We start from the raw sequence: 24349 nt of genomic DNA, 5'->3' as shown, positions 1-24349 counted from the left end.
CCCCAGAGGGACTACGAAAAGGATTTATTAAGGTAAAAAAATTGCTTAGTACTGCTTCAAATACCTTTTACACCCACAGCAGAAATCTACGAGGAGATGCATGGGCAAATCTCCACGACGTGCTGCCTGCAGACCTCCACTGTGAGGTCGCTTCCGTTGCAGGCTCCACTGTCAGGACGCCTCCACTGTCAGGACGGGAAGTGCATACTTTTTTTGGGTGGGGGCGGGGGAATGAGTGCGTTTAAATGCCGATTTTACCTGCCTTTTAATTCGAGGGAGGCCGGCGAGTCAGCGTATGTCCAGAGTAGCGGTGAGTTGCTGATTTTGCAACTCACAACTACTTTGGACTCACCGCTACCGCCGCTACTCTAACCAGTGGTGTAGTGTACGTGTAACGCAGGTATACGCTGTATAACCACTAGAAAACCTGCAGCATTACCGTATAACCACTACGTTTATCACTCACGTGCGCAGTGTTATTTTCTCTCTGTCCAATTGGACACCAGCCCAAACTTGACAACAATTTCCTCGACTTCTCATCCCTCTCTCTCTGTCTCCGTCTCTGCCGACAGACACGGTTCCCTCTAGGCTGCGCTCGTGCTCCCGTGTTGTCTGGGTATAAAATAAAACCCTGAGAATGGCTGATAGTGATAGAGGCTTATTAACGATCCTCATGGTGCTGGAGGAGTCAGCTCAGCGTCTCCTCTGTCTACGCCACCTTCCCTGTTCATCCCCGCTCTGAGAGTCCTCCATGTCGCCCATCTATGCGCATTTCTCAGTCTCTGCAGGGGCTCGTGACAGCGGCATTGGGCAAAGGCAGTGACAGGTGCGGGCTAGTCTGTGTTTTACAACAAAGCGCTGAAGTGCGTTTTACATTCGGACTCTGGAGCTGTCGCTGAAGGATTGAAAGAGTCTGTAAAGTGGATGCGCGCGCCTACAAGTCCTTCTCCACAAAGCAGCGCGCAGGGGGTTGTGTATGTGGGCTGCGCAGGCGCTCGTTCTACAGTGCGAGAGTCCTGACATCAGCTGATATGATCAGAGTGTGTGGTGTTAGGGCAGACTGGGCTTTATTCATTTATATTTTCACACTGTTTCTGCCCTGGAAAACTGGGAAGTCGATGTGCTACGACGCTCTGTGACTGAAAACAAAGGGCAATAACTTTGTTTCCTTAACTTTGCGGGAGGAGCGAAACAGCGCCGCCAATTTTACGCTGGTGGCCCAGAAGTGTACTGCATCCGTACTGCAAGGCATTACAGACAGAGAATGAAATAAAAGGCGAAAGTTAAGAGTGTTAGTATTAACCATAAACGGCCGGACCGCGGAGATAGATTTTACGTGATATTTTTTGTACTAATTAATACTTTTGGGAGGAAAGAGATTCAACCTGAAGTGCGTTCGCGATTTTATTTTGAAACGTATCCCGTACATTTCCCGTCCTGACAGTGGAGGCGTACTGACAGTGGAGCCTGCAACGGAAGCGACCTCACAGTGGAGGTCTGCAGGCAGGTGCCTCTCGCAAATCTTGTCTTTAAAAGTAAATTACATGTCCAAAAAGGATGTACTTCCCTGATGTAAACCAGATCAATTAAATTCTTCAGCAAGTAACAAAACTATAGGCACATCTAGAAGTAGAATCTTTTCCTTTAAATTCCGAACATGCTCATTGCGAGTCTGCCCTAAGGTTTTTGACGTCCTTGGTACATTGTGTTTCTGGACGTGCTGAGTTCAGTCAGGAAAACTCCAGCCGCGGTGACATGTTGTGATACTTTTGATTTATCATCTGCTGCCCTGATGAACGCTCAAAGGCGCAAAGTCATTAAGATGCTGTATACGTGGGATATAGGGAGCGGCGAGGGAAAGTTCTTACGCGTTGATAGGCCCCTGCTAACCTTCCGGTGACTCCTGAGCTCTTGTAGCGTGACCTTTATCTCAGCGCTGAGCCGTTTCACATTTGGGCTGATTTAGTTGACAATTTAAAATATGCAGGCTACCAGCCACTGAACCAAAATCATAAGTAAAGTTACAGCTCTGCTTCTGGACTGAGGGCGATGACAGAGATGGAAGAGGGATTGTTGTCATTTCACCTCTCACCCATTGATGTATTTTTTTTTTTCAAACTCTTCAACTTTGGTTTGCGAAAGAGCACTTGGATGCTCCACAGCATGCAGGCAAAAATATTTTGTGGACTGATTAACCCAAAGTTGAATAGTTTGGGTGGAACTCACAACATCATGTGTGGAGGAAAAATGGAACAGCACCAGCACATCCTATCCCCACTGTGAAGTATGGTGCAGGAGAATCATGGTGTGGGACTGTTTTGCTGCCTCACGGCCTGGACAAGATGCTATGATCAATGGAAAAAGGAAGTCACAAGTTTATCAAGATATTTTGCAGAAAGGCCTGAGACATTCAAAACAGTGTGATCCGTTGTATTAAATAGCTGGCTGACCTTCTTTTGCAGATTAGACATGCACAACGATCAAATGAATTATTCCTATTTACAAAACTGCTGCAGTTCAGCGAGATTCAGGGGGTGTACTCACTTATTCCTCCCTGTCTTGGGAATGTTATGACCAATAAAAATATGATAAAATGTAAATTTGGGTGGTATTACTTCAAGTAGACACTGTTTACTCATTTTTATGATTTTCATAAAGATAAAGAAGAAGTGAGACTAGGGCACTTCCGTCAACTCAAGCATATGCAAGTGCAAACACATTTCTCTCACTCCTAAGTTGAACTTCTCTCTGAAAGGAAGCCAGGTTTGTTGTTCTGCGCGGGCGAGTTTTTGACTGCTGCATACAGTATCTGCCAACAACATGCGCACTGGAAGATGTTCCCGCTTCATTGCTATATCTTTGTACATGCTGATTCTCATTTCTATTATCTGTAACATAGTGCTGTTTTTTCCTGGCTTGGACGTCAAATATGCAAAAGATGGACATATCACTGAAGAAGTCAAGTCTGTGGGAGGACTTGTAGGAGGTGGTGTAATGGTAAGCTTCAACCCGCTTCAATTTCTACGCTGTGTTAGAATATATTCTAAAAGTATCTGCTGGTTTTGGATTTAAAAAAAAAAAGATTCAATAGAGAATCAATCAATCAAAGTTTATTTATATGGCTTATATATTTATAAAACTGATGCATTATTATTATTATTATTATTATTATTATTATTATTATTATTATTATTATTATTATTATTATTATTATTATTATTATTATTATTATTATTATGGTGTTGTAGGTTGCATTTGCGTCAGATTTGCTGATTGTAGTTTGGCAATGGCGGTGGATACAAAAGTAATATAAGCTCTTCAATCTGTTCTGGCTCAGCTCCCAAATATCCAGAAATTAAAATTCAAGCCTTGGAATGCGCAAGGAATGCCCCCAAGGGTTATGATAGCTGCTTCACTCACTCGGGTGCATTACATACGTCACGACCAAACGCTCGTGAAAGTCAGATCCAAATTCGGATCCTCTGTACGAAATGGGTACGAGGTATGGACCAGGCTAAGACAAGTAAACAATGACATTTTCCTTAGGTGTTTTTCCCAGCACTGTTCATCCACTCAACTGGTACACTGGGCAGCTGTGGGAATCGCTGTGGGGTGAGTGTCTTCATTATCAAAAATATAAAGTTTCTTATGTGGTTACATATGCCTTTGTAGCCTAGTAAGTTAAGTGATTTCATGCTTTTAGTTGCGGAATTGAATACATAAATTGGTAACGCTTTATATTAAGGTGTGCTCGATGAGTATTAATAAGGTATTAATAAGCAGTAATAATATGCTTGTAAAGCATCAACACACTGCTTATTATACTTGTATCTGTTAACATACTAATAGGCCATTAATAATACACTTATTCATAGCCAACCCTTAACCTCACCCTAACCTTAAAACTTACCCTAAAATGATTACTAATGCACCTTAATCTAAAGCGATACCAAAAGGTTTACACTAAAGGAGCAACAGCAATAATGGAAAAAGTACAAATACACAAGCAACATATGAAGTAGCAGTAATAGCCTACAGTGTTTCACAAGTAGAGGTACAGGGGGGAGTACTCGGAGCATAAATCAAAGGTATCCACCTTATTTCTACGCCCCATGAGCTTGCCTGAAAGATGGGGGGGGGGGGGGGGGGGGGGGGTTTCCTGTATGACCGGGGGCAGTGTTTGTTTGCATGGAGACCGTTCGCTCTAATCCACTTCTTTTGAGCTTTAGAGGTGTAAACTATGTGGAAACACGATCTGTCACAGCTGAAACCAAACCACAAGCCGTGATTAGTGGCTCACAAAAAACATATGACTGAAAATCGCTCTGTCAAAGAGTTTTCTGAGGGGGATGCGGATTGTTTTGCTATGTTATTTCCAGGAGCCCATTGTTGGGGGTACAGAGGGAAGGGAGTAAAAGTGGGATAAAAGTGCATATCACATGTATATGCTGTATATTTGTAAATAATTATGCTATAATAAATTTGGACAATAAAAACTTGATCACAAAAAAGAGAATGGATAAAGGTAATATATATTGATCTCAATGATCTAGGAAAATACATACACAGAGTCTACAAAGTCAATCCCTCAGGACATTTCTTTTTGGGTGCCCAGCGTTTCTAGAATCATCCAATGGGCTATATGCACAGTGACCCCACGTGATTTCCGCCTGGACAGTCAGCCAGAGGCTGTCCTTCCTGTCTGTCATCTCTTCCCATTAAAAATTAGCAGGTCCCACAGAAATGAAGCAATAGCTTAAGATTTGGTAAAGGACAGCGAGTAAAAGTTCGGATGTGGCTGGAGCAGGTTAAAAAATATTACGTGAGACGTAACGACTTCACTGGAGGAAACCTCCGTGTTCATAACGGTGGATGTTTTTGTCTTGAAGCTAACGCGGCTAACAAAATAAAAAATAAAACTAGCGCAAAGTTTTGAACGAGCCAGCGCAAAAAAGAATCGTCCTGTTAGTAGTTTAAATAATATTTACTTGTTTACATGTTATATTATCATTTTTCAACACTAGCCTTTAGCTCTAAGATAAAAGCTCCTACCTTACGACAGCTGGCGTTTCCTTTGGGTGCTGGATTCACAGCGAACATGATGTTTGTAATACGTTGCTGTGACTGTCCATCAGTAACTCGTTGTCCTTAACCAGATCCTGAGCTATCGCTATTTTTTTGTGGGAACCTGCTAATTGTGAACGTAAACGACCAGCGACAGGAAGTGCTGCGTCTGGCTGACTGTCCAGGAAGACGTCACGTGGGGAAACTGTGCATATAGCCCATTCTCTTCAAATGCCCAAAGGTGTTATCAGGTTGATGAGTGTAGTAGTTGAGTAGAGAGTTTGAACAGAATTGGATGATTTGCAAAACGCTGGCCATATAAGTGAATAAATGTCCAGTTGAAACTATTTAGTGCTCCAAAACTGTTGGGAACCACTGGCCTAAAAGGTAAAAGGTAGAGACAAAGCCACAGGCCACTACAGTATGTTGTGAATTCTGGTCACAAACAAAATGGGTAAACATTAAGCCTGTTCTTTTATTCTGAAAGTTCATAAAATTGACAAATGTACTATAATTTGATGCATGCTTTTTCCCATAAACGTTTGAGTTTACAATATACTGATGGATTTCATTCCATTTCTAGAAGTAAAATCAGGTATAACTCCTTTAAGAATCTCTGTTTGTCATGTTGTTACTCTGACAATACAAACATGAGTTACTACGAAGAATGTCAGGGAGCAGATGACATAGGGGAGAATTTTGAGGTAAGAAAGTTTTTTTTTTTTTACCAAGACTATATTTTGTTTAGTGCAGATACTATTGCACATACAACCATATGACTTAAATTAGATTAAATTGTAGTTTCTCAGGCATCAAATGTGATGCACATTTTCCTCTGCTAATTGCAAACCATTATGCTAATACAGCTAGCTAAACAATGGCTGACAGGGGTGGGGTGGGTTGTAACACAACCATCCCCTTACATACAATTAATGACACTTACTTGATTAGACAGTGGAAAAGAAAGACTGACAGATCTGTGCTAATGTTAAAAAAAAAAAGCATCTGATGTGGCCAGAAAGAAGGGCACGTCAGATCAGTTGCGGGTAGTGGGGTAGGTTGTAACTAGGGAACACCATGTAATTGACATCAACTCACGAGGTCTGTGATATTCTTGCAGAGGTTTGAATTGGTGCTATTTGTAGTTAACAAATGGCAGTACATTGTATGAAAGTTTGAGAACTCTAACTCAAAAATTCAGTGAATTGCAGGTGCTGAAGCAAAAAGTGTTACACCATACCCTATGTCCCCTACCTATAAACCCCTATCTCTATTTGATGGTGATCAGGAGAAGATAATATAATACATTGTTATGGCATTTTAAATGTTTCTGACTGTCGCTTTATTCAACTTTTCAGATGCTTTCTTCCATTGTGTTTGCTGCTGTGGGTATGGCCGGCGCCTTTTATAGTTTTTCTATAGCTATAACGGCTTTGCAAAATGGCCCTCTCTGCTGTGTTCAAGGGGTTTGGACAACACCATTTAAAAACAAGTATGTGATGCCTGTTCATTATTGAGATTTTAGTTGACATTGACATGTGCTGTAGTAGGAGCACTCAGAGACTCAGAGGCGCTACAGCCGCTGTAGTGTCTCTGAGTCTCCACACATGTTTGATAAAACACCGTCCAGAACGAGCTGCTCTGTGGAAATGAGTTTCGTCTCCCGGTGACTCCTAAAAGTCCACGAGGAAAAGAAAGCACCTCACAAACGTGCACCACAACACAAGAGAAAAGAAGCGGTCTAAATGCACACGCAGTTTATCAGATATAAGTCAAATTAGTTCCAGTAGCAGAAAGAGAGATATGAGACTGATGGAGAAAGGGCTGACGGAGGACATAACAGGCGCTACGCACTGAAGTCAGTCCCGGGGTTGAGTGGGAGGCGACCGGGGGGACAGATGCGGCAGCCCCCGCAGAAGACCTGGATGCCACGAAGTCTGCGCATACGCAGGAGTTAATTCTGTGGCGCACCTCCACAAATTAGTCTATGTGTGGGAAACACTGGATTAAAAGCCCAGATGAAATGTCCAGATCTTGACTTTTCACAAGTTTCTGATGGTCATTTCTGGGGGCGAAAAGCAAATTATTTCGTTTTTGCCACTCAATGTGTTAATGGCTAATATTGTTTACTCTGTAGGCTCATAAGAAGTCATAGATGCCAATTATAACTTCATTACAAAAGTTCTGTTTTCGATTAACATGTTCTGTTTAATAAATAAAGCCATTTTAAAGTATGCAATATATGTGAGCCTTAGAGGGGGAAGTTTTGAGCAACTGCGTGTGGTATAGACAAACTTCCTGTGTTCTGAGTGTGCTGCCCGTTGCGGAGCAACTTGTGAATGTGCAAACATTTCCGAGAAATTAAGCATGGCTTCTTGGAAACCCCTCTCTGAGTCTGAAATAGGTAGTATAAAAGGTAGTTAGGTAGGTAAAGGTAGTTTCTGCCCTTTGTTGCATTGCTTTTATTGCATTCTCATTTCATTTTGTTGGCTAGCCATCAGAGATAGGCTACAAGCGACATTTATCGACAAGTAAAAACAAAACAAAAAAAGGCATGGTTGACGGCTTTACGAACGCTAGCTCTTGTAATGTCATCTGGGTTTCAGATGACATCATTCTAGAGGCCTATAATATTATATAAAGGTGAAATTATTTTGTTTATTAGTAAATCTTTGGTCTTGTACAGAGAGATCCAGACCCATTGTCTGATATTAATGATCATTTTTGTAATTTTCATTTTAGTTATGTGAAAATGTAATGCTGTTAGTAGGAAAAACTGGCTCCTGCCCCCCGTTGGGTCCTGTGACATCATCACATTCTAGAACCTGCAATCCACCAATTGGCTGAGTTGACAACAGGGTGTGGTGCCTTCCACTTGATCTTGGAGGTCGAAATTTCAACTGGAATGCACACTAACTCCGTATTTCCGACTCGGAAACTCGGGACAGAATCAGCTAACCCTACATGACAGTTTACAAATGTGAAGCTTCAATAAACCACGTTATTTGGCAGATGTTTCCCAAATAAACTTGTTAGATGTCAAGGCAAAACGGATAAGCACAACGCTTGTCTGTTTCTAACATATTAATAAATGGTTAAAAAGAAAACATGAAACTACTACTGTTAAATCATAACTGTATTTACAAAAATTATAATAAATACAATTATTATTATTATACTATTACAATGAAGTGTCTCTGTCAATAGATTATGATGCTCGAACATGAGCAACAAAGTTGTAACTTTACCGGACACATAGCCTATCTCTGATGTTTCCGAGCTGGACAACTGGAACGGTGAAAACGTTTTATCCAAGTTGGATTTTCCGACTTCCAACATAAGTGGAATGCACAAATTCAAACTTCCAATCAAAGACATTCGCTGTTGGTAAGGTTGTCCCCTTTCTTACACTTTTCTAAATAGGAAATCAGTTTTGTGAGGAAGGAATTTAAAGGGTTGAACATCAGTAAGTCCACCGGGTTCAGTTCATTGTAATATCGGCTTCTGTCCTCCAATGACATTTTGACATTTGTAGCTGAACCAAAACCAAACTGTTCATCACTTTTCATCACTGTGTTCTCCACCTTTTTGACAGCGGCAGTGACTACATTACTGAGTGGACGTGGTGGGGCACCTGCATAGAGCCCAAAGGCATTGTCCTGTTTAACATTGGGTTGTTCAGCACTCTGTCGGTCACAAGCGCCCTCCAGGTGATCCTCTGTGTATCTCAAATTATCAACGGCCTCTGCGGGTGTCTTTGTGGAACCGGCATCAAAGAAGAGGTGAGATAGTAGTGGTAGCCTACTCTAAATAGAAGTATTTTTGCTTAATGAGCCAACATACATCTTCCTCCTTTTTCCCCTCCGCCATCAGATTGAGGAATTAGAACAACACCCAAGAAGTCCAGATATGAATGACCCCACTGGAGCTTACAGCACTTTGTTTGATCGATGGAGAATATGTCAACACGATTAAAGCATGCAGCTTTGGAATAAATTGTACTTGTCCTGGGACCAAATTTAAATAAACTGAGATATAATGTTCAAGATAAGATAAGATAATCCTTTACTGATCTCACAATGGATAATAAATCATCATAAATACATCATCGTTAAAATGATTTATTTTAAATACCAAATGTCTGGAATACTAAAATGCAATATTTTGCTTGCCCCACCCCCTTGATCATTCAATTGAATCTGAAATTAAACCATTAAAATATTTGTTTTAATAAATGTTTTGTTTTGCATTATTTTGTCTAGTGATGTGTCCTGTACCTGTTTTATTTAATTTTAATCAACACAATATTTTCAATATTAATTATTATGCAAGAAATGTGTAACCCTGTTACCCTACCATTTTTTTTTAGCATAGTATAATAATAATAGTAATAATAAAATAATAATAATAAAATAATAATAATAATAAAAGGTCACATGACACAATGGAATTGACGTCATTTAACACTTTTCCAACAGCATGGGTAAAGCAAAGCATTCCCGCTACGTTCCACCTAGCAGGAATGCTAGTAAAGCTGCAGATCGCTTGTCCGAGTATGTTTACGATCAACTTCAGCACACCCCTGGAGCCGCTGTCTTCGTCCTGGGGGATCTCAACCACTGTCGCCGGGAGCAGGCGCTCCTTGGATTTTTTCAGTACATTAAATGTGGCACTCGGAGGGACAAAACCTTGGACAAGTGCTTTGGAAATATTAGGAATGCTTAGAGAGCAAAGGCACTCCCTCCATTGGCAAATTCAGTAAAAAAATTCAATAAAAAACTTTAGGACTCAATGAAGAGGATCATGTGCATGAACAATAATAAACAGTATTTGGTAACCTTAAATGACGAGGAATATGCCAACAATTTAAATGACTTCTTCTTGAGGCATGAAGCTGACAGCTAATCTAACTTTTCTACACTTCTACAACTGTTGATGGTGACTTTTGTGTTTTCATTAACCCGCAGGAGGTCCAAGCCATTTTTAGCAAGGTAAAAAAGCCGTTGGTCAAAGAGAAGAGAACAAATCACACCTGTGCTTAAGTCTCTTCACTGGCTTCCTGTTGAGTTTAGAGTCAAATTTAAAATCCTGTTCCTCACATTTACAGTGCCTCTCGAAAGTATCTATACACCTTGAACATTTGTACATTTTGTCATGTTTACAACCCTAAACATAAAGATTCTATTTTGATTTTTTTACAACATCATGAAGGTCAAGGAGCACCACAGAGGTCAGGGATAACGTTCTGTAGAAGTGTAAAGCAGCATTAAGTTATACAAAGATTTCCCAAGATTTAAACATCTCCCGGAACACTGTTCAATCCATCATTCAGAAATGGAAAGAGTAAAGCACCACTGCCAACTTACCAAGACACGGCTGTTCACGTAAACTAACAAACTGAACAAGGAGAGCACTGGTGAGAAATACAACCAAGTGCCCCAAGATAACTCTGGAGGAGCTGTGAAGTCCTGCCGCTGAGCTGGGGGAATCTGTATATGGGACAACTATATGTTACTCTACACAAATCTGGCCTTCATGGACGAGTGGAAGAAGAAAGCCATTATTGAAAGGAGGCCATAAGAAATCCCGTTTGAAGTTTGCTAGAAGTCATATGGAGGACACAGCTCCATGTGGAAGAAGGCTGTGGGGCTGCTTTTCCTCAGCGGGGACTGGGGAGATTGTAAGAATAGTTGTGATGATGGATGGAGCCAAATACAGGGACATTTTGAAGGAAAACCTGCTGGAGTCAGCAAGAGAACTGAGGCTGGGGCGGAGATTCACCTTCAGCAGGACAATGACCCGGAGCACAAAGCTAAATCTACAATGGAATGGTTCAATAAAAACATAGTAATGTGTTAGAATGGCCCAGTCAAAGTCCTGACCTAAATCCTATTGAAAATTTGTGGAATAATGTGAAAACTGCTGTTCACAAACGCTCTCCTTCTAATCTGACTGTTTTGTAAAGATGAATGGGCTAAAATGTCAGTCTCTACATGTGCAAATCTTGTAGAGTCAAACCCCAAAAGACTTGTGCTGCTATTGCATCAATAGGGGGTTCCACAAAGTATTCATTCATGCTGTATGAATACTTATGCACGCCCCACTTTTCACTTTTCTATTTTTTGAAAAATAACAGAATCATGTATCATTTTGCTTTCACTTCACAGTTGTTGGTTACTTGTGTGTGAACGTTCAGTAAAAAAAATCAAAATAAAATCTTTATGTTTAGGGTTGTAAACATGACAAAATGTGCAAAAGTTCAAGGTGTATGAATACTTTCGAGAGGCACTGTAAATCCATAAAGGGTTTAGCTCGGCTCTATCTCCAAGACACTATCATTCCATATCGGCCAACCAGAGCACTCCGCTCTCAAAACTCAGGGCAAAACTAGTGATTCCTCGAGTCTCTAAAATCACTGTAAGAGGCCGAGCCTTTAGCTACCAAGCTCCGGCTTTATGGAATAAACTCCCAGCCCACATTAAAGAAGCAGAGACAGTCCCTACATTTAAGACTAGGCTCAAAACGTACCTTTTCGAATTAGCTTATAACCAGGTCAGTGAGGTAAAGTTCTAACCCACAGCCTGAAGTAAAGCTGCCTCAGGACAGGAGAAACACTGCTGTGAGAAGTACGGTACACTGAGTGCTATCCTCTTCTTCTTACTGCAGACTTTGTCTTATTATGATACAATATTTAATTTATCTGTAGTCTGTTCATTACTATTCACATGGTGTCTCCTGTCCCACTCCCCCTCGGGAGTGCCTGTCAAGATCGAACGGATGACCTCGGCTGAACGGAGGAACCCTACATACTGGAATCTGAGGACTGGACGGCCTGCGATCTTAGCCCGTCTGCTGAGGGATCCTTTGGCCCTGGGTCTCTATAGCCTGTCCGTCCATGGGAGTGGATCTCTCCTTCTGTGGTTCTCCCCAAGGTTTCTCTTTTCTCCCGCTGGGTTTTTGAGTTTTCTATTTGTAACTTTGTGAAGCACTTTGTGACCTTTGTCTGTGAAAGGTGCTATTTAAATAAACATTACTTACTTATTTACTCTGGCTTCCTCTACCACTAAAAACATGTACAATAGGTAAATTGTATTTCATGAAAAAAAACCCGGAACATTAAGCCCTGCAATCTGAACGTAGGCTTTGAAAGTTTACTATAGTCTTCAAACATTTGAATGGTAAAAGTAAGACTAAGATAATTACCAAGAAAGATAAAAGAAGAAGGTTTCTTTTGCCTCTATTAATGTAGGTAAGTAATTGCTAAATTCACGTTTCAATGTCGTTTGATTGCATCGCAACCCAGTCACAAGTTTGGCGTCAGTCGTCAAACTGTCTCCAAAGGTCACGTGACCGTGTGGAATGTGTTCCCAGGCCGTGCCATGGGCCGTGCTCAGAATCTCTGATGTCCACTGCAGTGCTACCATGGCAACCAGGAGGATGCTGTGAAGCCAATGGTCAAAGACTAAAAAGAAAACGGACCAACCAAAACATGACACTTACTTTAATTATTCATACCATTAAGATTATGTTCAAACCACATTTAATATAATATCTAGTTACTTGCAAATGTACAGCGTGTGAGTGGGTATACAGGAAGTTACATCATAAACGGGGGAAAGGTCGCCCTCTTCTGGACCCCAATAGGAAAGGAAAGCTCCAAGTTGCAGCTGCTGTGTGTGAAGGGCAGACACACGGTACTGAGCAAGGGCGCAGAGAGCTACTGATCACTCCTAGAGGGAACCCGGGGAAGCCCAGTGCCGCAAAAAGAACCACAAAAAGAGGCTTAGAGGATAGAGTTTAGTAGAGCATCCCTGCAGGAGTCTGAAAGGTAAGGACGCCCACCGCCTGTCAGTATTTAATGCACATGCTATGGCACTTCTTGCACTGCATGTCTGACTTTTGCAACATCTCTGGCACAGACTTACTGGACACATTTTGCACCTAGAATTTGAAATGTAATCTTGTACCAGAAACGTAATACAGCTTGCCAATATGACAACACATCTGTAAAGAAAAGCTGTTAATGGTCTCTGCTGTTGCACTGCCTAATTGTACAAAATAGATGCATTAATAACATATGCAGAGACAGAAAGCAGTTTTGGTCACTTTTGTTTTGAGTAGGCTTTGTGTGTTTTAGAAGATGATGAGGATGATGATGTATACTATCATAATTCATTAGTTGGGGAAATCTCATTGTTCAAACTGCTTTTTGGTGGTGGCAATGATATGCATCTGTTGCATATGTGCTCTGTGTCTGAGTGAAAGCAACCAAAAAGCGCACACACAAAAAAAGAGCCAAAACTGAAAGGAAAACTGTCAAATTAACAACGTAAAGACACACTGCGGAACATTCCTGGTCCACCAAGTGAGATTTCATTGTGTCTTCTCTACTTTAGAATGTTTGTCTTCATCTGCATAGGTCAGATTTCTGCTTGACTGAACCGAGCAGAGAGGCATCATGGGAAACGTAGTCCAGTGCTGCTGCCTTCTCTCACGCTACTTCAAGTGTCGAGATGCGCCACCCCCGTCTGGGCCAGAGAGATCCCCTTTACTCTCCAGCGACGCAGAAACCGAATCTATCGGCCCAAGTCTCCATGACGACACGGAAGAGGACATGATGGCCCTATCCGCCGATCCGGCCATCCCAGCATTGCAGCCAGACAACTTCACATACCCTGATTTGATATTAAGCAGTAACATAGGGGCTGAGGCGGCTGTGGGGGAGCCCGTGGTTTGTCTGTCGGTGTCTGAGGCAGAGCTTGGACCTGCGGGAGACACCGGGAGTAGGAGAGAAAGGCTGTACTCCGAGGTGGAAACACAAACCGAGTCTGAGATTGAGATTTTAAAAGATGAGCAAATGCTGATGCTTGTGGAAGTTGAGACACAAACAGAGAGGACAATGGGAAGCCCAAAGACACCAGTGAAAGAAGAATCGACAGAGATGAATTTACATTTTTTGGGTGATCATTTGGAAGCAATGACGAAATATTTTGAAGATGCAGCAACTGGTGTCTTAAAAGAGACACCGCACCGAGTCGAAGATGCACAGGCAAACCTATACAGGGAATATAACAATGGCCAACTAGATACTACTGTGGAGTTGAACATCAGCACTAGCAATAATAGTTTTGCTGTCGGAAAGAGTAAAGACAATATCGAAGACAGAGTGGAGCTAATAGATGAACAAAGAGTTAAAGAGAAAGACGTACAAGATGATAGTCAGGTGAAATGTGAAAAAGTGAAGTGTCGTGGTGCAGAGGTTTTGGATCAAAATGTGACTAAGATTAATACTGAAAGCTCAGAATGCCATTTATCCACGGAGGAGACACAAGATACATTAGGCTGTCAATATCAGATTGAGGAGTGCACAGTTAGTGAAGATGCCAAGTCTGAAGACCCTCCCCAAAAGATGCACAGTGACTGCAGTTTGCCACTCGTAATGGATTTGGAGACTGCGCTTCTTAATGCTGAAAATGTGGGTCCGGACGACTCAAAGCAAATGACACTGTTTTTGGTTGATGAGATGTTTCTGGAAGATCCTCACATTAGAAGTAAGTAAATCCTTTTTCACATGTATTGCATAATCTCTCTGGTCTTCTAACACAGCCTGCAATAACTTTAGGAAGAGCAAACGTTCTGTTTTAGGCAGGATGTTCAAATTTAGCTTTGTTTTGGTCCGGGTCTTAGGTTTGATGAAACACAAATTTGATGAAAAAACTTCCTCATGATTTTTCTTTTGATTTAATGGAACATACTGTGTTGAAAATGTAAATGGTTAGAAATGCATTTGAAAAATCTAAAAGGTATCTAAATAAATTGGATGGCACAGTATTTTTTCTTAATTTGCAGCCTTTTTCTCAGCGTTTCCCCCTCCAAAGGCTTGAAATTGTTGCCTCCCGTGCCTCTTGTCTTATCTCAAAGGCTGATATTTTAAAATTCATGTTACTTGACAGTTGCTAATTTTTTTTTGCAGAAGTAATTTCTCAAACTGAAGAGGAGTCTGATGAAACAAAGCCATTGGAAGAAGATAATGGAAGTATTCAGGATGTTGTCGATATACAGGAGATGAACTTAGTTGTAAAAATCCAAGCTCCTGGAGTGGATATTTTCGAAATCCAGGTACGACCTCTTTCATTTTTAAGACTTGTAGCAGCATCTAGTGGTGGCAGTGGTTTACACGCAGCCCTTTTTGTCAGAGCTTATGTAGAGCGCTACATACTGTAGTTTTATAGAAGAGTGTGACTTGAACAACAAGTGTAATACTTTGACAGAGCGCTAGATTTAATTTATTCATATATATCTTAGAAAGGCTGTACCCGTTTAGAATATCATAGTGAAATCCCATTGGCACCCTTACAGTATACTGTATATGTTTGCAAACATTTGTAGGAACATAAACCGAACGACCATAAACCTGAAAGTAGCAGGGGTCTTAAAAGCAATTTGTGAATGCTAATATTGTAAACATTAAGGTGAAAAAATCTTACCAGGACTATATCTTCCCTGGAAGCCATAAAATAAACTCATCCCATATCAGGATCTTAGGAAAGCATACGCTTCAACCATAATTAACAAATTAGTCGGAACAAGAATTGCCGTAGTGTTTGCAATCTTCCCCTTGTACATATATCATTAGTGTTGATTTTACCCCCAAACATTGTGCCACACTTGTCAAAATTCACAGGTCTCAGGTCAGATGCTTGTGGCGGAGCTTCACCAGGTATTGATGGACCACGAGCTCACCTGCCACCGCACATGTTTCTCCCTGTGGCTGGGGGGCGCTGTGCTGGACAACCTGACGGAGCTACAGTGCATCCAGGGTCTGCGTGAGCGAGAAGTGATCAAAGTAGTGGAAGGTACTGACCTTTGTCTTTAAAGTAAGTCATGTGTGCACAGTGTTACGTTTCTCATGTCGTTACAGTGCCCTACACAGTCCGCGATGCTCATCTTCATCTCAGGCACGTGAAGAACCTCTTGAGAAGTCTTGACCAATCGGAGGCCTATAATGGACTAAATGGATGCTCTGTTTCTTACCTCAACTTTATTACACAAAATAACAAAGGTGAGTCCAAATTATTCTGTTTAATAGAAAGAAAGATATCCTTCAATTTTAATCAATGACACTCCTCTAAGATGTAGAAAGTGGGGGGAAATTCCTGCATCCTCCTGAGTATATCCTCCCTGGGTGTAAGGACAGACCTCTTGCCCCTCTGCTATCGGACAAGAATGAAAGAAAGGTCAGATTTTAATCATCACTTATGTTATAATCAGGCCGTGCTGCAAATTAATCTGAAATAGACTATTATTGTTATAATGATAAATAGGTTTCTCGGGAAAATAAAGTAAGGTTCTTGTTTTGTTTTTATGTATCTGGAGGTGTAAGGTTTTGCTATGACGACACTATAAGCATTACTTAACTTCTGACACCTCGCCTTAATGCATTATCGCCAGTTCGACTTTACCCAAATCTAAAAGCTTCTGGACTGGAGAGCAACAGAGTAACACCTCATTTGAAAGAAAACTGGTTGGAACTTTTTCTTTATCACATTGTTGGCGCAGTTTTGTCTCATTTTTGATGCGTTTTTGTCATATTTTTGTTGCTTTTCTGCCTCTTTTGTTGCTACTTTGTTGTTGTTTTTTCGGGTTGCTTTTTTTGTCGTGTTTTAGTCACTTTTTTGTTGTGCTTTTGTCACTTTTCTCGTTTTCGTCCTCACTATTTTGGCGCTTTGTACAAGAAGCTTATACATTTGGGTAAAGCCAGACTGGAGAAAGTGTGCTCGGGGGTTAAGAGATTAAGTTACTATGTCTTAAACTATCATGATTAATTTTTTGTGGTATGTTTTTGTGCATGTTGTTTGGAGAAGCCATTACTGTGTGTCCAAGTGTTGACACTGAGCAGCTGGAACCCTCCTCCTGGAAACAGGAAGATGCACGGAGACCTGCTGTATCTCAATGCGCAGACGAAGGAAAACAAGGAGCTCAACATCACGGCATCAACACGCGGATTTTATATCAACCAGTCTGTATTTCAAGTTTCACACAGTTATTTAACCAGCATCTGTGTTTTACTATGATCTGTACATCGACTGTTACAGATCGACCACTTTTCATTTCAACCCCAAGCCTGCAGTTCCCAAAGTCCTGTGCCACTCATTGGTGGAGCTGCTGAGCCAGGTCAGCCCTGCATTCAGGAAAAACTTCACCATTTTGCAGAGGGAGAGGTGAGAGAAGATGATGAACTAGATAGTAAAGTCGAAAGAGAAAATTCATTTTGTCATTGCACTTGTCTCATGTCATTACTAATAAACTGAAATATTGTACTACTCTTTTTTTAAAAATGTTTTTAGGGTTCAGCAGCACCCCTATGAGAGAATCCCAACTCTATATCAAACATATACATGGGTCGCTCCTCAAGCTGACCATACATTGGATGGTATCAGAGCAGAGGAGGTACACAGCAGCCACACAGGGCAGGACGAGCTAACAACTGGACAGGTTAAAATGAGACAAAATCACACCTTTTATATGCAACAAAGTTTCACAGCCTTCTTAAACTTGACTAAAAGCTGCACTGTCATATCGTGCAGAGTCGGGACTGGAACGAGGAGCTACAGGGATCCAGAGAGCTTCCCAAAGCCACATTACAGGATCGAATTTTAAGAGAGAAAAGCATTTTCAAGGTGAGGCAAACCATATAGTAACTCAAAAGTGGTAGCATTTGGGGGCCGCATTGACAATGAGAGTGAATGAATACAACTCTGTATCTAACTATTACAGCTTCTAATGTTATACAATGGGAGCCAATGATTTTAGTTCATGAAAAATAAACCAGCTCACTTGTGGTTGACTAAACTAGAGATCAGGGCAATCATCGGGTAAACTTCATGTGTCCATGTGACTCTCTCAGACCAGTGCTGACTTCACGGCGGCCGCGACCCAAGGAGCTGTGTCTGTCGTTGATGGTAACGCTGTGCCTTTAAATCCAGCAGAGGCTCCTCAACAACAAATGTTCATCTGGAACAACATGTTTTTCAGCCTGGGCTTTGACGTGTCAGAGCACTACCGTCCTGTAGGGGGCGACACTGCTGCACATGTTGCGGCTCTCAGGGACCTGAGAGGGACACAGGTAACTAACATGGCAATCACTGAATAAAGGTGCATTAGATTACAATATTGTGTTCATGTAAATCTGTCTCAAGAGGGGGTTTAAAAGTTTTGAGTGAAACGCAAATGGCTCTATTATCAACCAAGTCACTCTCCAACACCTTTCACTTTCCCACAAAATCTACTTTTCACATACTGAAATGGCCTGCTTAGTTTTGAGATCAGGCTGATAAATTAATGATAAAAAAAAAATGGTGATTGTAATTGACATGTGCCTTTACATTGAACGTGAATGCATAGGAATACAATTGTACGTATATAAAAAGTATCTCACTGACTATTTTGCTGAAGGCTTATGCAGCACTGGACGTTAATGGGCTTCACACTCTCGGGACGGCGGTGGTCGATTATCGAGGAGTCCGTGTTATTGCGCAAACTATCGTACCGGGATTATTAGAAAAAACTCAAGAACAGCCTCTTGTTTATGGATCCAGTGACTACGGGACAACCGTATACACACACCCGAGGTAACACACACACGCTTATCAACATATATATATATGAAACAAAAGACTCATTTCTGAGATGTTTTAATTATTTTCTTAGATTCGTGGAGCTTTTAGATAAAACCAGTCGGTCACTGAAGGTCCAGCGTCACACCGTATTGGATCACGCCGATTCTCCAGTCGAACTCTGCTCCGGAGTCGAAACCAAAGGAATTTTTGGAAACGATGGACGTGCCTATATCCTGGACCTGTTAAGAACTTTCCCCCCTGATCTTAACTTTCAGATGACAGAAACAGCAGCTAAACCGGGTGAAGTTATACCAAAGGAGTGTGTTCAGTTTGGGTATCCACGTCTTTGTCGTCACAGGCTGGCCAACCACAGACCAGAGCTAATAGAGGCCTTTACACAACATAGGTCAGTTTAAAGTAGATTATTTTAGATGTCATGTTAACTTGGGATAACATGGTTATGCATTTTTACAGCCCTGTTACTAAAAATAAAATAATAACCATGTTTCCTGGTACAATCTTAATATCAGTAATCATTGATCAAATTACTATTAAAGTAGAATGACAGTGTGTCCTGTTGAGTGATTACAATGTTCTTACACTTTTAGGCCATCCTATATCCATGCAATGATTATACTGTGTAGAAAAGTCCTACCTATTCATTTGTTTTTCAAAGGATGATTGTCTTTTGGCAGATATACAATTTATGTTCAGACGGTAAATGAAGAACTAAAAGAAATTAAAAATGGTAAACGGCAAGAGTCTGCAGCAGATTTGACGGGAACTCTCTCAGAGAACAAGCATGAAGCACAGAGAGTCGAAGGTAAGCTGTACAAACTCAGAAACCTCTCATTGGTTTTAAAGCAGGTCCTTAAAAAGGTGGGAAAAATGTTAGAGGAACAGGCCACAGTTTTTCCATACTGAGATATGTTCTTACCTGAGCTTAGACGAGTTGATGCGTAACTGTCTGGTCTTTGTGCGTGCGCAAAAAGACCAAAGATGTTGTTTGTATTCAGCCTCTCATCCTCTCCTCTATGGGGCCAAACGGGGGTGAAGTTAGAAGCGACCAAGCTCTTCCATGTTTTCCCTATTTAAATACGGTTACATGAGTAGTTACACAATCCGAGTGTAGTCACACAACATCAAAATTAAAAATGAAAAAGAAACATATTACGAATGACAGAAAAACACAAAAAGAACTGTTGTTGTATTGATAAAGAAAATGTTAATCTCATTATTATAACAGAAACCGCAGGCTTCATGTCTTGTAACACAAACCCAGTAACCTCAGTGATCTATTTTTGTTTGCAGATGAACTTGAACAAACTGTGATCCCGAATGTGTGTAGGTCTTTGGGATCAGGCAGCGACTCCTGCTTCGACATCCGCTTCAACCCTGATGTTTGCGCTCCAGGTCTGACTAAAAACAAATCAGTGATAGTGAAACTACGGAGAGACTTGTTTAATCTTGCACACTGTTCTTCTATCAACTATCTAGTAGCCTGCTTTCATTACCCACTTTCAAACTCCACAAATATTGGACTTCCAGTAATTGTTTTTATTGGTCACAAGATTCACCATCCAGCTCTGGTGATACATCAGTGTATCATTTTCTAGAATTTTATGCCAAAATCTTTTTTGAATTGAGGCCACAAATCACCGAAAATCAGTCCTATTTTGTTTGATCTTATAGATGTCCGCTTCCCCCCTGAATATGCTGAAGAGGTTCGGAAGCAGAGGAATGTATTATGGGACGTAGCTGCTTTTCTAATCTCTCGCCAGATCCCTGCAATGGTAAGGCTTTGAAGCAATGATCTCTAATCAACTCGTGTTGTTATGACCAGAGGTGGGTAGTGCTACTTCAAAATACAATTACTCAAGGAGAGGTAAAAAGGACTGCATGATATAACAACTCCAATATGGCTAACCCCCTCTGATTATGAGAGTATAATTATAGCCTATTTCTATGCCATTATCTTGCTTTTTTATTTGTCCCTATACCCGTCCTAGTTGACAAACTGCTTGGAGCGGCCCACTGTGGTGATGGATGGGGCGACCTTGACCTCTGTGCTGCACCAACATGGTATCAACATGAGGTATTTGGGAACTGTCCTGGAGCAGCTTGACTCAATGGAGGAGTGTGAGAGGCTCAGACATGTAAAGGTACAGTAAAAATGCCACCGTTTATGCTGCTTCTTTTGACGTGGACGCTATTATGTTATTTTTTTCTTACCTGTATATAATGCTTAAACAATTCTATTTGATGAGTTGATGTAAAGTTGAATGTATAATAACGGTTTAGTTTCATTTAGTGTCCTGTCGTTCCCAGAGGATTTGTGTGAGTGAGGCCATTGTGAGAAGTGCCAAACACATCTTTAGGAAATATTTGCTGGTAAACAACCTACTATACCACTACACACAGACTACACTCACGCTGTCTATTGTTTGAAATGACAGATGTCCTGTTTTCTGTAGGACGTGGATCCTGCCTCTCTCTCCGCTGCTGTCAGTCACTTCCTGAACTGTTTCCTCGGCTCTTCCTCCTGTGCAGTCCCTGAATCCGGACCCGATGAGGCCCTCAATAAACGCAGGAGTCGGAAAAGACGCAGCCGAGTTTCAGGAAGTGTTTGGGCAAAGTTGACCTCCAGTGACCTCTGGGGCAGGATCACAACAGAGGCTCAAGAGTGTTACAGCTACCCAATACAGAGGTGTGAGAGACCAGAGTCAGATCATGGCAAAGAGAATAGCTTTAGGGAGTATTAGATAACAAAATAATCATCTTGGCTAAATGATGACAGATATTTTGAATCCAAAATAAAGACTATGTTAAATGTTACAATATTTGCTACGGTAACCTCTTCTATGTTTCAAAAAACAGAAATGAGGTTACCATGTATGTTATATAATGTAATGTGTTGTATAGCGTATAAGAATATTCTTTATACTCCGAGCTAATATAATGTCCTCTTTGTGTTCAGTGGGAGCGTAGAGCAAGTCATAGAAGAGCACAGCATTCAGAGGGTTTCTCTGCTGAGAGAAATCTGCACCAAAACAGGGATCCAGGTCAGACATCTCATACATGACTTCATAAAACATTTACACATACATTTATGCGTCAGACAAAGTGGCACAGCAGCACGGCCAGTGAAAGAGCCTTTTCATATCCATATGAATAATTTCACTATATTTAGATGGGTCTTTTTTTCACTGTCACTGTCTCTGTGTCCAGGTGCTTTTGAGAGAGTATGTCTTTGAGTCTCGCCACAGATCAGTGTTTGTTAAAGAAGACATAATGAACATGTTCCCTGTCGTCAAACATCTCAATCCATCTTCATCCGACGCCTCTCAACTCGTTCAGCAGGCTCAGAGGACAGTACAGAGAGGTGGGGGAAAAAAGGGAATGCATGCATAAACTGTTGATATTACACTGAATTTTGCAGAGGCGCTAAACCAGGAAAGAAATTGAGATTCTCATTTAACAGTTCTCAGGAATGGCTGTGAGTGTACATAATATTCATTGGGCAGTTCATATTATAGATGTTATGTTGCGGAGGGGCAGAAAGAGTCACTTGAGGGGTATGAGAGAACAAAAAGAATATGTTCAATGTTACAATTTTAGTTGTACTAGCTAGCTTTTTTGGCTTTTTGGTTGTTCCTTCATCAAAAATGTATCTGAATATCTATATCTTTTTGTTTTGTTTGTTTCATTTCACTGCATTATTACAATATGAATATTTAAAGTTATAAAACAGTTATAATTTTTTTTTATTTATCCAGGAAAGATACATCGAGATTCACATGAATATATGACCTCAAGACCCATGTTTTCTAGGTCTCCTTAAAGACGGCTATGACTTGATCAGCCGTGCTCTGACCCTGTTCACCAGTGTCTGTGGAATATTGCATGAAGATGTCTGCTCCTGTCTGCGCCTCCAAGGACGACTCAGCTACATACTGGGACATTACACTGATGTACTGTATCTGCCTCCATCCATCCATCCCAAACTTGACCTATTGTCTTTATTTTTCTAATCTCTAAATCTCTCTTTGTGACAGGCTATTAACCTCCAGGCAAAGACAGTTATTATCAGTGAGAGAGTGCAGGGTTTGGACCATCCTCAGACCATTCAAGATTATGTACGTTTTAGGTACATTGTAAAATATGAATTATGAATGGATATTGTGTCACCTTATAATATTGCAATAACAGTCATTTAATTATACAGTACATAGTGCAGCCCTCTTTGTCACCGCATGTAAATTTGTTTTTATTCTGGTTTAGACACATCTTGCTCTGTACTTTTTTGCTGGAGGTCAATGCGCCACCTCCCTCCGCCTCCTATATCGCGCTCGGTATCTGGCACTGCTTGTATGTGGGGAAGACCATCCAAAAGTTGCATTAATAAATGTAAGTGAGATAGATTTATATCTAAAATGCATGCTATGAATGACTTGTTAATAGTTCACTTTTTGTCATGTTCGCTAGAGTATGCTGGGTTCGGTGCTACATGGTCTGATGGAGTATGACCTCTCACAGAAGTTCCTTGAAAATGCCTTAAGTTTAGCATCAAAATACTACGGTGCTGCATCCCTTAAACTTGCTGAAAGGTAACACATTTCTACAAGATAATTGCCTTCTATTGCTTGCCTAAAAATACAATTTTTTGTTGTTGTATTTTTTACTCTGGTTATTCCATGAATAAGTGGCATCCATAAATGATTGTCAGCTTTAAATGTTGCTTGTTGTGTTGCCAATCGAATTGTGTTGTGTGATTTTCTTCCTTTAAGCCATCATCTGCTTGCCACTCTTTTGGAAAGTAAAGGTGACTTCAGATCTGCTCTACAGCACGAGAAAGAGGCCTGTGCAATATATCAGAAACAGGTGGAATTAACAACAAATAATTCTATATATTTGAATGTTATTTACTTTTTTCTCTCATATTACCAACAAAATGTTCTAATATACAAGGATGGGAAAGACCATGGCAACACATTGGAAAGCAGAAACTACCTGAAGAGACTCACGGAACAAGCTGTGAACCTCCAGACAGCACTAAATCAAGTCTGCTGTGATTCAAGTGCCTGTTTCCCGAACCTGATGGTGTGTTGATAATCCTTCTTGTATTATGCAAAACACTAAGAGCTAATTATTATTATTTACAATGTTGGCCTGAAAATGCTTCAAGTACACTTAAAGGGCATTTGAATACACCACTTCAAATTAAATGTAAATAAGCAATGACTCATGAAACTATTGTTCGTGACTGTTATTATTGTTATTATTATTATTACTATTATTTAGTATTCTAATTTAATTTCTGCCTTTTGCTGTTACTGAAGAAGGTAATATATTTTGTTTTCATCTTATAGAAAGATTCAACACAATGTTGATAATATTTGTTTAATATTGCTTGATGAACTTCTTAAATTTGTAATAACTTATAATATTAACTTGTATTTTTAGCTGTCTGTCCCCGATGCAGCTACAATCGTCGAACAGCTGAACCTAACCTGTGACATTGTTATCATTCCTCTCAGGTAACTATGTGCCTATGACGCCTGTCTTTTGGTATTTTGAGAGGTTGAAGATAAGGCATTCCCACTTCCCGGCTATTTGTTCATGTTGAGACTATGTGCTGTGAATGAAGTTCAAATGTACTGAATGTG

At 40.7% G+C, this 24349-nt stretch overlaps 1 protein-coding gene across 2 annotated transcripts; it reads left to right on the top strand.

Moving 5' to 3' along the window:
* Positions 1-14228: 14228 nt before the first annotated feature.
* LOC306970045 (clustered mitochondria protein homolog) lies at positions 14229-24239 on the top strand. Of its 2 annotated transcripts, XM_079565870.1 has the most exons (27): positions 14229-14615; positions 15038-15183; positions 15749-15920; positions 15986-16126; positions 16198-16301; positions 16929-17083; positions 17160-17285; positions 17412-17559; positions 17652-17744; positions 17972-18190; positions 18520-18695; positions 18775-19089; positions 19379-19506; positions 19995-20096; positions 20376-20476; positions 20693-20845; positions 21012-21074; positions 21158-21390; positions 21661-21745; positions 21912-22065; positions 22515-22654; positions 22739-22819; positions 22965-23090; positions 23169-23290; positions 23471-23564; positions 23652-23783; positions 24147-24239. In XM_079565870.1, the coding sequence occupies exons 1-27, from the start codon at positions 14474-14476 to the stop codon at positions 24222-24224; spliced, it is 3729 nt and encodes a 1242-aa protein (XP_079421996.1). In that variant the 5' UTR covers positions 14229-14473; the 3' UTR covers positions 24225-24239. The 2 variants fall into 2 exon arrangements, with proteins under 2 accessions (XP_079421996.1, XP_079421997.1); XM_079565871.1 differs by lacking the exons at positions 23471-23564; positions 23652-23783; positions 24147-24239 and having other exon boundaries at positions 22739-22830.
* The last annotated feature ends 110 nt before the right edge of the window (positions 24240-24349 follow it).

Source organism: Gobius niger (assembly GCF_951799975.1).
Source record: "Gobius niger genome assembly, chromosome: 11".
In the NCBI taxonomy this organism is placed as follows: domain Eukaryota; kingdom Metazoa; phylum Chordata; class Actinopteri; order Gobiiformes; family Gobiidae; genus Gobius; species Gobius niger.
Note: the sequence above shows the minus strand (reverse complement) of the source record. Positions and strands in the feature narration are given on the sequence as shown.

Coding starts and splice junctions, on each gene's coding strand:
- LOC306970045 (XM_079565870.1), top strand. CDS start 14,474: ATGCACAGTGACTGCAGTTTGCCACTCGTAATGGATTTGGAGACTGCG. Junction 18,191..18,519: donor GGGACCTGAGAGGGACACAG/GTAACTAACATG, acceptor ATTTTGCTGAAG/GCTTATGCAGCACTGGACGT. Junction 18,696..18,774: donor ACCGTATACACACACCCGAG/GTAACACACACA, acceptor TTATTTTCTTAG/ATTCGTGGAGCTTTTAGATA.